The following is a 12,416-nucleotide window of genomic DNA, read 5'->3' as shown; positions in this document are numbered from 1 at the left end:
TGACCTACTCATTAAGACAGTTTGTAGTCACACAATAGTGCTGCCTCTGAGATTGGAGATTAGAAAAAACCCCAGTAATTATCCCAATAATTAGAGAGGCACAAAGTTTGGCTAACGTTATCTAATGAACTTCAAGCCTTTCCAGACGCACCACACTACTACAGGTTGTGCATTTCAACATACCAGCTGCAGAGGCCAGCCTAGGAGCAAATGAAGAACTAGCAAAGCAAACTACCTGCATGTTAGAATGATGCTACTTCAAATAAAACTTGACCTGTAAAATACAGAATGGAAGAGTTGTACTACCTTCAAGTCCCAAACACTGGTAATATTAATAAGAAAACAAGTGCTCAATAGCATGAAGATAGCTGGGGAGGAATCTAAAATGCAGCAGAACAGATCCTCAGTGTGGAATTCTGCTAAATTCTCTGCTACTTGAGTAACCAACATTAATCAATATACTCATGTTTTGGGATCTTTTAGTCCTTTTTAGAAACACTGCTTTATGAAAGCCCAATAACTGAACCATTTCTATGTTTACTTTATGAAGACAAGCGAGGAAACTATTAAACAACTATTATGTTATATAAATGCATGACCATTTTATCATATGAAGCATCTTTACTCTAGAAATGGACAAAGTTCAGATTTTATGGGTTCTAATGTACTCAAGCCTACAGCTAATATTTTAGGCTTTTCTGTTGACGGTATAGAAAAGTATGAGACCCTGTAAAAATACAAACTGGGCACACTGAATGGCAGCTCAAATAAGCAAAGCTCAGTCATTAGACCTGGCCAGAGAGAACACCCAGCACTTGAACTGGAAATTAGTCACCTGTAATTTAATGCAGTGTGCACACTAGCAGTATTGCCGTATCCCACTTTGTCAGAAAAAAAAAAAAGAAAAAAGAAAAAAAAAAGAGAAACGACAAAACAGTATTAAGTGATGCATTATTTAAAGCTTCTCATTTAAAATCTCCACCTTCCATTATCTAGGAATTGGTTTCAATTGGACACCATACAAACTTTTCTTGTACCAGCAACCTTTACAATGACAGAAAACATCAAAGTCAGAAAAGAAAGTTTTAACTTCTGCTTCCTTACAAATCACTAGAAAAATAACTGGCAGCTTGACAAAATGCAACAGAGCTGTTGATAGAAAATTACAATTCAGCAACCATATACAAACTTCCAAGAATATGATCTAGCTATTTGCAGCAAGGAAGATGCTGTATTTTGTATTCCATAAGGAACCATTTTCAGAGGACAAATACTGGGCTATTAAGGGAGGAAATTACAGTACTGCTGAAAGAACTGTGCTGTAACTAGGTAAGCACTAATTACATTTTATTATCATATGTTATTACAATATTCAATTATTGAATTAAATCTTAATCCCCCCCCAAAGAATTAATGCAGTGAAGGAAACAAAACATTTACGCTTAATTCTTAAATCTGATGAAGTTGTAGGACAAAATGAAGCCCCTCAGTCATGGCCCTGCTGATGCAGAAAGATGAATTGTATAGGCTCTCCAATGAATCCCAAGACTTAAATTGGAACTATCAGGAATAATAAATGTAATAGCCTTATATCAATCGTCTTGCTTTTGGAAACTGCCTATATAATATGACAAAGAAAAAAAAATCCTCATACAGAAGAGAACTAGTTTAAAGCTACCCTAAGAGAATTTTTATAGTTGTTCTTGAAAATTAGCCATTTTGTTGTATCAGTCAGAAAAACAAACACTTCGCTTGAATTCAACTAGAACCAAGAGGACAATTTATTTTTGCTCTGAGAACTGTAGTCTCAGAAGGCTGGGAAAAGCAAAGCAAGTCCAAAACCTACTGTGTATAAAGAGATACCATATGAATACACAAAATAAAGGCACAACAGCTCCCTTGCCAAGGAAGAGCAGATGGCAACTCAGAGCAGAAGTCAGTAACACAACCATAAGCCATAAGAAAACGCCCATCAACCAGTTGTACATCAGTCCCACTTTTTACAAGAGTGGGACCAAATGATTTCACCTGGGCAAGTCCCGCTTGCAGAAACCCCAGGTCAGGCACCACTGCCCATCCCCAGAAGCAGCTGTTTTGCTTGGACTCCCAAGGGACCTCCTTCAAGCTGCACTGCCCACCTTCCTACCACCTCCTCCTCCTTCCAGCCACCTATTTTGCACATTGGAAACCCCTCTTGTACAGTGGTTTCCTTTAAGGGGCAGGGCCCAGGGGAAGAGCTGCTCTAATATACAGGAGGAAGTTAGAGTTCTTACAGAAGGAAAAAAAAAAAAAAAAAAAAAATAGAAATTGTTCACATGCACAGAGTCACCGGTTTGACTCTACCCAGCACGCTTTCTATGCATGGGCCCCCTCCCATGAGATGTGCCCAGGATGGCTCAAGTGCCCCTCATACCACACCACGTCCCCCAGTGTCCCCTTGTAACTACACAGCAGCTGGATCAGCCTGTGCAAAGGCAGATCCCTACAAGAAGTTGGGCCTCATGCCCTTCTCTTAGTGTGGGTCTCACAGACGACCATCTGTCAAAGTTAAGTGATTCTGGTCTGAATTGCCTTCTCTCTTCATGGAGGTTTCTTGCCCATACAAAGCTCAAAGAGAAGGACTGCTTTGGACAAAAATGACAAGGCTCAGAGCTTAAATTAAATTTTCCAGTAAACAGCATGCATATATTTTTTTCTCTTCAGTAGCACTTAAATTTTGCTTATTGGACTATTAAAAGACTGCTTTGTCTTTTGAACTTTGTGTTACTTGGGAAGCTCTTTTCCAATCATAAATTGCTGAGAAAGCAGGAATACAACTAAAGAAAGTAAAGGCACAAGCTCTGATTTTTGCCCCCTCAGAGAAGTTTGAAGTGAATTTGAATGACCTTGTTAATTGTGAAACATGCATGAAAACAGAAGAGGTTTAGGTTTAAATGCTGAACACTACTATAGTTATTTACTTTAAATAATTCCAGATATCTAAATGTTGATCTGTCCTACTGCAGAGCTGGTTAAAACAAATCACTACCACTATTTTACATTATCTATTATCTGCTTTTGTAATGTTTTGCAAGACGGCTTCCAACACCATTAATGTTGCAATTACTTGTAAATTTAATGCAGGAGGGAACCCGTATATTTAAAATGGCAAAGTTCTTATATCACTTCCAATTTGCAATCTCTGTAAAGTCTGAAATTTTCCAGATGTCCGAATCAACTAAGGAGGTTTTTATAACCAGAAGAATGTGTGAATATTCAATATTTCAGGAGCTTTTTCAAGACCTGAAGATGAGAGGTTCTAAAAGAGGAAGACAATTCACAGAGGAAAACCTTGACAGAACAGAGTAAAATAAACTTTTTTACAAAGCTATAGTTACCTGTAAAGACTTCTTGCTGAAATACTGATACATGGAGAAATTCTACCAGAGTGAAAATCGGAATTGCTGAATCTATAAACCAGATAAAGCTTATGACATCTGATACCAGACTTCCTTCTCTTTAGCTACTGTAATCATGTTTTTAAATGATGACCTCTGGTAATGTCTCTGATGACTCAATGCCTAGGTGCTTAAAATAACTTTGAAAAACTGAGTCAGAGGAATCATTACCCAAGCATAGCATCACATAGATCTCACCAGCTCTCCAGCTTCCCAGCACAGAAATGAAAAGCCTTGCACTACTAATTGCTACAATGCAACACAACCCACTTATCACTGAACTTTCAAAAAGGTAAGGTGAGACAGGAAGACAAACAGAAACCCTGTATCTTAAAAAAGTAAGACTGCATCAGTTCTTGTGCTCATCCTAACCTCTCCATCAAAAGGTCAAGAATCTGCGGTAGATTTGCATTACCAAACATTTTTACCTTCTCTAGTCATCTTGTTGCCCCTTGAAAAAAAACAAACCATCAAACCAAAATAATCCAGAAAAGTCTCATGAAATATTTTCACATCTACTTAATTATAGCTTAAAAAAACCAAAAACTTTTCATACGATTAAGACCATAAAATCAAAATTATTCCTTCACCTAAGTAGTTTTGTTCCATCACATCCTACATATATAAATCAACCATGAACTCATTCTTTGTATTACCTCTTGCTTTGCTGAATTTAATAGTGGAACATGCTGAATGGATTATTAAGCGATCTGCATAGTAGAAGTTCATCCCAACTCACAGATGTATTAAGATTTACTAACTGAATATTCTCTTAAGATGCAACTCCTATGAAAGTTTACTTTCAAAGTCATGACAATACATAATGCAGTCTTGTAAAACACAAAGTTTGGTTATTTCAGAGGGTTTAGCATAGAGGGATGCTTCACTTCCCAGCTGCAAATCAGAACAAAGAATTGTTTCTGCCTGATTCATAATGCAAACATACAAACATCTTCGTGATGGTATGAAGGAAAATGTGAGCCTTCTCTGAGAGTGCCTTACCACTAGTAAGAGCAATACAGAATAAAAAAGAAGGATAAAAGGAAAAATACACACTTAAAAAAACCAATCTTTATTTCAAATTTAATGTGTTGTTATTTTTTCATACCTGAAGTTTTCATATATAAATCATGATCTCCCCTCACCACAACTACAAGAATCATGCTAAATTCAACTATACCTTGTTAGTGACATTCACAAAGGAATCCAACATGATTAGATGGACAAAAAAGCCTTCAACAACATTTCTGTGTTTTAGAAGTATTGCTAAGCTATACCTTCTTTTAAGAACAGAACATTCAGTCTAGTTTTTCATGTCAAGGAACTTCTCGCCGTAAAAAAGGGCCCAGTCCCACAAACAGAACCAGATAAATGAGTTCTTAAAGTAGACAAACAAATGAACAATCAAGAACGAAATGGTGGAGTACAGGTGCCCCTAAAGTTAAAGAAAACTCTGTTTCTATTGACACTAAGAGGGGCCTAATGTCTTGCAGCTTATCAGTACCTGCCTTGTGAAATATCTAGCTTGTGAAAGTAATGTCACCAACTTTAACAGTGTTACTCCTATAAATCAGAGTTTATCAGCTTATATTTCCAACTTTAACTTTCCAATTAAAACCCTCACCACACATTAGCAGCATTGGTTTCAGAAGAACTGTCTTGTCCATCAACATGCACGTAACCTATCAACTTAATATCATCACCTCCTCCAGAAATTTGGACTTCACAAAAGGTAAAACATCAGCCTTTCCAAGAACACAACTTGTCTACATTTTAAAATAATAAATAACTCTAAAAATAGGCTGATGTAGGGAGTGTGTTATTTAAAAGCCAGCATATCACTTCCTGACACTTCTAGCTCTCTCTGTTCAATGGAACTCAAAAACAAAAGAAAGGGCATGAGTAAAGCTGGGACTTGGCAAAATCCAGTGGGGAAAGAAGAGGAAAGACCAAAGTAGTCAAGAAGGAGCAAACAAAAGAATGAGAATTTAATCTGTGGGTTTTGAAAGCAACTATCACAGAAACACATTTACAGTACTGCACTTACTCTGTGATTGAGTTTTGAAAAAATTTTAAGCTTTATTCTCTTAGGCTCAGGCACTTTCTGCTTTCTTTTGTAATGTAGAGTTAAAAGCAAGGAATTAGTAAGCTCAACACTGTTTCTGAAGAAGCATCCAAAATATTTAGGCTTAATGTGTCGCTTCTTAAACGTGGATATGGAATTGCCTACCTCTGAAGTCAGGTTCAGTTAAATTACTGTAAAACTTTGGAAGTTAGCATCTTCTAAACAATTTTTTTTGTTTTGATTTGTTTTTTTCACTTGCTTCAGTTTTTAGAGCATGTGACCTCGAGCAAGCCTTTAGGGAATCACAAAATCCACTGCCAAGTTACAGTAAGGATCTAGCCAACCAAAGAACAGACACCAGAAGTCTCAGATCCTCCATTTCCCATTTATATATCCACCCTTCACCATGCAAATTTGCTCCTCCCTGCTTTGCCCCCCCAGCCAACCTTTTGTATCAGCTCTGAGCAAACTTTCAGCTACTGTACCTCCCTAGAACTAGAGAAAATGGCTCCACTGTTTCAGTTAATATTTTGCTATTTCAGCAACCTAAAGTAGCTCAAGGACAGGCCTGACAACCACTGGAGTCAACTCCTGGGACATACAGACAGCACAGGATGAGGAGCAAGGAAGGAGAAGAAGCAATGGTGACTGCTAGCTCAGCTCCCAGCATCAGACGCAGCCTCCGCAGCCTTCGGAGTGTGTGGGGCCTACAGCCATCCCTGGCCCACTTCAACAAAAGACTCCCTTCCAAGTTGCCAGTTAACAAATATGGTAGGAAAGCATCGGTAAAAACCTTTTTGCATGAAAACAGTAGTCCTTTCCCCTAAAAGCTTTTATTTCAGTATGAAGGCCAGTGAGTTTGAATGGTACAGGGAAGACCCAGCAAATTACACAACTGTAAACCATATTTTCACACTGGAAAACTCTATGAACTTAATCGCTGTGGTTTAACAAAGTCAGAGGCAAGAAAACTGGCCAGGGTTTACAAGCTAGCTGTGGAAGAAATCCCTATTTTCTCCCCACCCCCCAAGAAACCTAACATTTTGATATGAACATTTGTAAATCTTATAGACAAAAAGATAAAACTGGCAACAGAAGCTGGGCAAATTTAGATTCAAAGCAGAGAAGCATCACAGCAAGAGAGTTGATTGTTTTTAAAAAAAGACAGACAGATTGGATTTTCCATCACTGAAAGCATTCAAATCAAGACTGAATTTTCCCCCAGCCCTCCTTGGAAAGTAGTTTAAACAGGAATTAATTCAGGAAGCGCGAATAGCCCATGCAGCGCAGGCCAGGCCTGACTGTCAGTCGCCCCTACCCGCTATATAGGATCTGACACCATCACAGTCCAGATGACTGATGACAGTCTAGTTTTGTTAAAGTTTTCATGTACAATATAAATACATTTGGCATATTTCTTCAAAAAATAGGCTATTTTGGAAGGAGTGCAAACAGAAGGTGAGAAGTTTGTTTACAATTTAAAAAACAAAATTTACTTTCCAGGTGAAATGTAAACTAGTTAGTTGGCCAAACTCCTAAAAGCTGTTCCTTGAGACAGTTACTCCCTTACACACTTAAAAAAAAAAAAAAAAAAAAAAACAACCTATCCTTTACTATAGCTGACATTTGCACGAGTTTAACAAATCAAATTCCAAAACAGGACAATTTGCAGAGAGGGACCCACCTCCTGGGTGAAGCTCACAGAAAATCAAGTAAGCTTCTCTTCAGTACTGCTCTCAGTTAATAGCAGATCTAAGTAATAACAATAAAATATCAAGCCTTTGCTATCACTTCCCAATTTTAACCTTCAAGTTAATTACCGTAACTTGCAATGTGTAGAATAAAAAAACCTGCACCACCTGATATCAAGCCAGTCCTGGTTAGGAAGTTAGAAATTATACACCCTTCAGTCTGAGCCCATAATGGCTCAAAAAAAATATTTCAAGTGAAAGTTTCCAAACGTATGAATAAAATGACTTCATGTGTTCAGCACAGAATGCAGGATCCCATGAGGATACTGCACCTCAAAGTGAGAAGAGAAACAGTAAACTGTTTGAGTACAGTATTTGCTTAACATACTGCGTATTATGTAGTATATGCATACACAGAAGTAATTTTCTTTTTCTTGCTACCTACAATAGTTAGGTTGATTTCATATTATTCATAAACACGTACCACCAATATTAAAAGTGATTTCATCAACAAGATTCTAAAACCTCAACAGAACATAAATTTCACTATATTAATACTTCTTAAAGTATGTGATTTTGAAGCCTAAACCCAACTTCTCTGTGCTTCTAAAAAAGTTTACTAAAACATGAGTAACCATCAACTTACATGGTTACAGAGACAGCTACTTATATGTAAAATCTGACACGTTTAAGACGCAGAATTTCTCCAGTAGTGAGAAGCACAACACAGACAGCATACTGTATGAGAACTGCCTCAGTAAAAGGAAGTTTTCAAACGACTGGCCAAGTTCATGGAATCAGATGACTCAAAGTATTACTTCAAATACCAAAAAAGCCTTCTGAGATACTTAGCCAAGTTACAGATGACATTTACTGGTGGAGATGAACTCACACCTACACCAGCAGAGATGCTTCCGTCAACCAATATAGTAAATAAATATTGTTAATTTAGAAAGAGGCCAGTTTCAGATAGGATGGGCTAGTTTTGACTGTTGCATTAATAGCAGATACTGTTGAAGAACTGAACAAAATAATTTCACTTCCTACTTAATTTTTTTCTTTTTTTGGTACAATCAGACCCTACTATTAGGCGGTCGCGCACCAGCGGCCTCTGGGCTGCCAGCAGAGAGGCAGCACACCCCCACCCCCCGGATGCCACCCGGGGGTCCGCACCAGCCGCCCAGCCGCGGGGGGGGTGGGGGGGGAATGCTGAGGCAGCCGGGACGCCCCGTCCCGTCCCGGGGCTTGGCGAGGCGGCGGGGCCCGCCGGCGGCCCAGGCCTCTGCCCGCCACCGCCGCGGGCCGCCGGCCAGCGCCGCTCCGCAGGGCACGGTGGAAGCGGGGCACGGGCGCCCGGGCTGCAGGAGCAGCAGCTTTACAGGACGAGCCGGGGGGCGGCGGGGCGAGGAAAGGAGACGGCGGGGCAGACGTGAAGCAGAAATAGAACTTTCTCCTGCTCCGGAGTTGGCGCTGCCCCGCCGAGCCCCTCCGCGCCGATCGCTGGGGCCGGGCTGCGGCGGCGAGGCCCGAGCACGGCGCGGCGGGAGCGGGCGGCGGCCCCCTCCTCCTCCTCCTCCCCTCCCTCCCGCGGCCGGCGCCGGGGAGAGGACTGGCTCCCCCCGACCCCCGAAACGCAGCTCGTCCCCCTCGGGGCCCCCCTCCCTCCCGCCCGCTGAGAGGGGCTGCTGCCCGCCCAGCCCCTCCGCGGGGCCTGCTCGGCGCCCGGACACTCGGCGCAGGGGGCGCCCCGGAGCCGCCTCACGACCCCCCCCGGGCCGCCCCGGGGGGGCTGCTCACCTTGGTGGCCATGGCGCTGCCGGTGCGGGCTGGGCTGCCGCTCTCCCCTCCACCGCCGCGGCTGCTCGGTCGGTGTGTCCGGCCCGCCCGCCGCCGCCGCTGGGCCGCGCAGGCGGCTCCTCCTCAGCGTCCCCCAGCCGCTGCCGCCGCCGCCGCCGCCTGGGGGCCGTTGGGCGGCTCAGCACCGAGCCCCAGCGCTGGGCAGGCGGGGGCTGATGTAGCCGCCCGGCGGTGCCCCCCCCTCCCCACACCCCCCTCACGCCCCCGCCACGGCCGCCCCTTCCCCCGGCAGCCGGGGGCGGTCCGGGGGGGCTGCTTGTCCCCAGCCTCTCCGTCAGAGCCGGAGGGAGGGACCCGCGGCGCGGCGGGGAGTCCCGGGAGAGCCGCCCCGGCTGGTCCCCGGGGTGCGGCCGCCGCTCTGTAGTCGGCGGTGGCCCTCAAATTCCCGCCCGCGTGCGGGAGAGGGCCCGCAGAAAGACGTTATCTGCGCCTCGGCTGCCTTTGAACAGAAATTTCGAAGCAACTGTACAGGAAGGGAAGCACTTTTTCCTCCGCCAGGCTTCATCCGCAGCTGCTAGCGGGATACGCGCCATCCCTGACCTCCTCTTTCAGCCAGGCCTCAGTGTAGCAGAAAATAACATCACGGAGCTGGTCAGGGCCGGCGGCGTCCCTGCCAGACCATCTACCACCGACCGTCTCATCAAACTAACTGTGACCCCAGGGGATTTCCAACTTGCAGGAGAGACGTGATGGGAGGCTAAAGCAGAGGATGGGAAAATCCTGTGACATTGGTCATGCAAGGTACTGCACCATGCAAAAAGTGCAGCTTCACATCTCTCTCTCTATATATATAGGTAGGCCTGGAATCGAGACATACTGCCTTTCTTCAGAAGGAAACACATGGTGTAGTTGTCAGGACTACCAAGAGAAAAATATGTTCACAGCTGTTTTAAGTTGGAAAAAAATTTCCAAGTAGGACCAGTGAAATAGTTTCTGTGGAGAGACGAATGAGGAATTATGAGGAAGCTGGCTGTTCAGTCACCGTCACTTTTCAAGTGCATGAATTGATTGACTTGAGAAGTTTTCAAACTCTTTTACTTCAGTTTTTCACTTTTTCAGAATTCAATTAAATACAACTATTCCAACTCTGTAGTCTTTATAACAGCAGTATGTGAAGTTAAACCGTTGTGGCCCACTAATGACCCGTTGTGATACCACTTCTAAGTTGAGGTATTAAGGGTCAGTTTGGCCACGTGGTCCCTCCCAGACTGGTATTTCACCCACTGTAGTAGCAAAACTCTGAAGCTGGCTCCATCTCTATACTAGGAGACCCTGTTCTTCCACCGTTTGGCTAACAATCTTTGTAGTGTTGTATGTTTTGATCTGGTCACCTAGTGAGTGCCTTCTAAAAAGGATAGAGGTGCAGAATCAAGAGACCCAGCATTGTCTTGCTTGGGGATCCCCAACTGATAGGTATGTGAAGCACCCTCTATCCCTCCACCAGATGCTATGGTTTGCTATGTGATTTATAATAAGCTCGTGGCTTTTGCATAAGCTCTAGTCTGTGTCATTCTCTACCTGTGGTCAAAACAACTGCCAGAAAAGCTTAGTCTACAGCTGGTATCTAGTATGCTTTAACAGAACACTGCTTGCCATCTGGGGAACGAAGAACAAAGTCTTGATTTATTCAGCCTCTCCGTATGCTTAAAATCTCCAGTTTACAGTTTTTCACTGTGAGGTACTCCTAAAAATATGTCTTGCTTGACCAGTTTGAGGGATGAAGGAAACATTTCCTTCAGGGTGAGAGAAAGTTCTGGGAAAATTGTTTTTGACGGGATCTTTCCAATACTATTTGCAATTAATTGCCGTTAATTTTTGTGTTAACAAAAACATTCTTAGGAATCACTTTGTATTGCAAATAAATATACCTCTTCTTAGCTGCAAGCTTTATTATTGCTTAACACAAAGGGACAAATACCAACAAATTGCTAATGAAATCACCCCAAATTTCCAAAACTTTCTAAATTAGTTAATTTTCTGTTACCAAGCTGAGCCCTAGTTAATTAAGACTAGATGTTTGCTTATCACTAGACATACAAATCTTCAGCAGCTTCAGCGGGGTTGTTTACATACTTAAGCGTTTGGTAGGTTGGAAGTCCAGTGCTCTGCATAGAGCTTATCAGCTTTCAAACACAGTTGGCTCATTATTCACTTTGTACCAAAGCCCCAGTGTATGCTACAATAGTTAAATATCTCCACCTGAGGAAAAAACAGTCAATAACAGAAGAAAATTCCTTACCCAGCACAGAAGTGACTTTGTTTTTAATGTTCTCTCTGCCGAGTTCTACCAAGTATGTATTTTTGCAGTTAACTTGTCCGTAGTAGTTCCCAGGAACAACTGCTGCAGCAGAGTTCAACAAGAAGTGATCTGTTGCAAAGCCTCATCAAAAGCTCCTGCCAACAGTGCTGTGCAAATTTTTTACTTAAAGATCGACTCTTAGAAAGGATATGGAGAACATTTGCCAAATAGTATTCTCTGCTGGGCAAGGTCTGCCTGTAGCTTCAAGGTCACAGAAAGTCAGTGACCTTGTATGTTCCGACTTATGCAAGGTTGGTAGGGTATGATAAAAAAAAAAATAAGGTTATTCAGATAACCTTCAAGCTGAAAACCATCTGGAGAAAGAACTATGGTGTGTTTCTAAGTGACTGTCCTCAGGAGCTCCTTGAGGTGGTGCATCTTGGATTTCTCCCTGCTAGCAGGCAGTGCCCTTAGCATTACCTAGGTGATTCCCGGGGGGGGACTCAGGTGGGCCTGAGGCATTTACCACAGCTGTGGAGGAATTGTGAGGAACAGTTATTATCTTCAGTGGCAACAACTTTACAAATACATGTGTTTCCAAAGCCTTTGCAGGAGGCATACTGAGACTATATTGTTGTACATCTTTATTTTCAAAGGTGTTTTAAAAAAGTTAAATGTTCTTTTATTTTTTTTTCTTGGCTGAGAGGATATTGATGCGGTATGTACAGTAACATTAGTTCCGCACTGTGTGCTTTTAACTCAAAATTTCTAACTACATTAGTTAGGAAAACATAACAATGACTAAAAAGTAATTACAAAAACATTTCAAACTTTTCTTACTCCTTTTAATTATCATGTTTACCTTAATCACCTGATACACTTCTTGTTTTAAGAAGGGGTAGATATTTCACGTTTCCAAAGCCTTAAAATGAACTGTTTAAGCAATAACTTAGTTTACTAATCAAAAATAGTACTAGTGTATTCTTCATCTTAAGAAGTCACACCCACACAGCTTCACCTACCTCTCCCCAAGAGGTTTCCTCTCAGCTGACCAGCGTTTCTGTTTCAGAGTTGGGTTAACACCATTTCTTTTGTGTTTCTGAGAAGTTTGCCAGAGTGCGATATAG

At 42.3% G+C, this 12,416-nt stretch overlaps 1 protein-coding gene across 3 annotated transcripts in view; it reads right to left on the bottom strand.

The window, feature by feature from the left end:
- SNX9 (sorting nexin 9) overlaps positions 1–11,424 on the bottom strand; it is a 67,002-nt gene extending 55,578 nt beyond the window's left edge. For 2 of the 3 annotated variants that reach the window (XM_033011643.2, XM_033011644.2), the window contains exon 1: positions 8,991–9,250. In XM_033011643.2, coding sequence (XP_032867534.1) covers positions 8,991–9,002 — 12 coding nt within the window. In that variant the 5' untranslated portion in view covers positions 9,003–9,250. Of the gene's footprint in view, positions 1–8,990; positions 9,251–11,289 lie in introns of those variants that run through there. The other variant, XM_033011645.2, reaches the window with a different exon arrangement.
- Positions 11,425–12,416: the final 992 nt, after the last annotated feature.

Source organism: Tyto alba, unplaced genomic scaffold (assembly GCF_018691265.1).
Source record: "Tyto alba isolate M040663 unplaced genomic scaffold, T.alba_DEE_v4.0 Super-Scaffold_22, whole genome shotgun sequence".
In the NCBI taxonomy this organism is placed as follows: domain Eukaryota; kingdom Metazoa; phylum Chordata; class Aves; order Strigiformes; family Tytonidae; genus Tyto; species Tyto alba.
The sequence above is the reverse complement of the archived record's forward strand: the minus strand, read 5'-3'. Positions and strand labels throughout refer to the sequence as shown.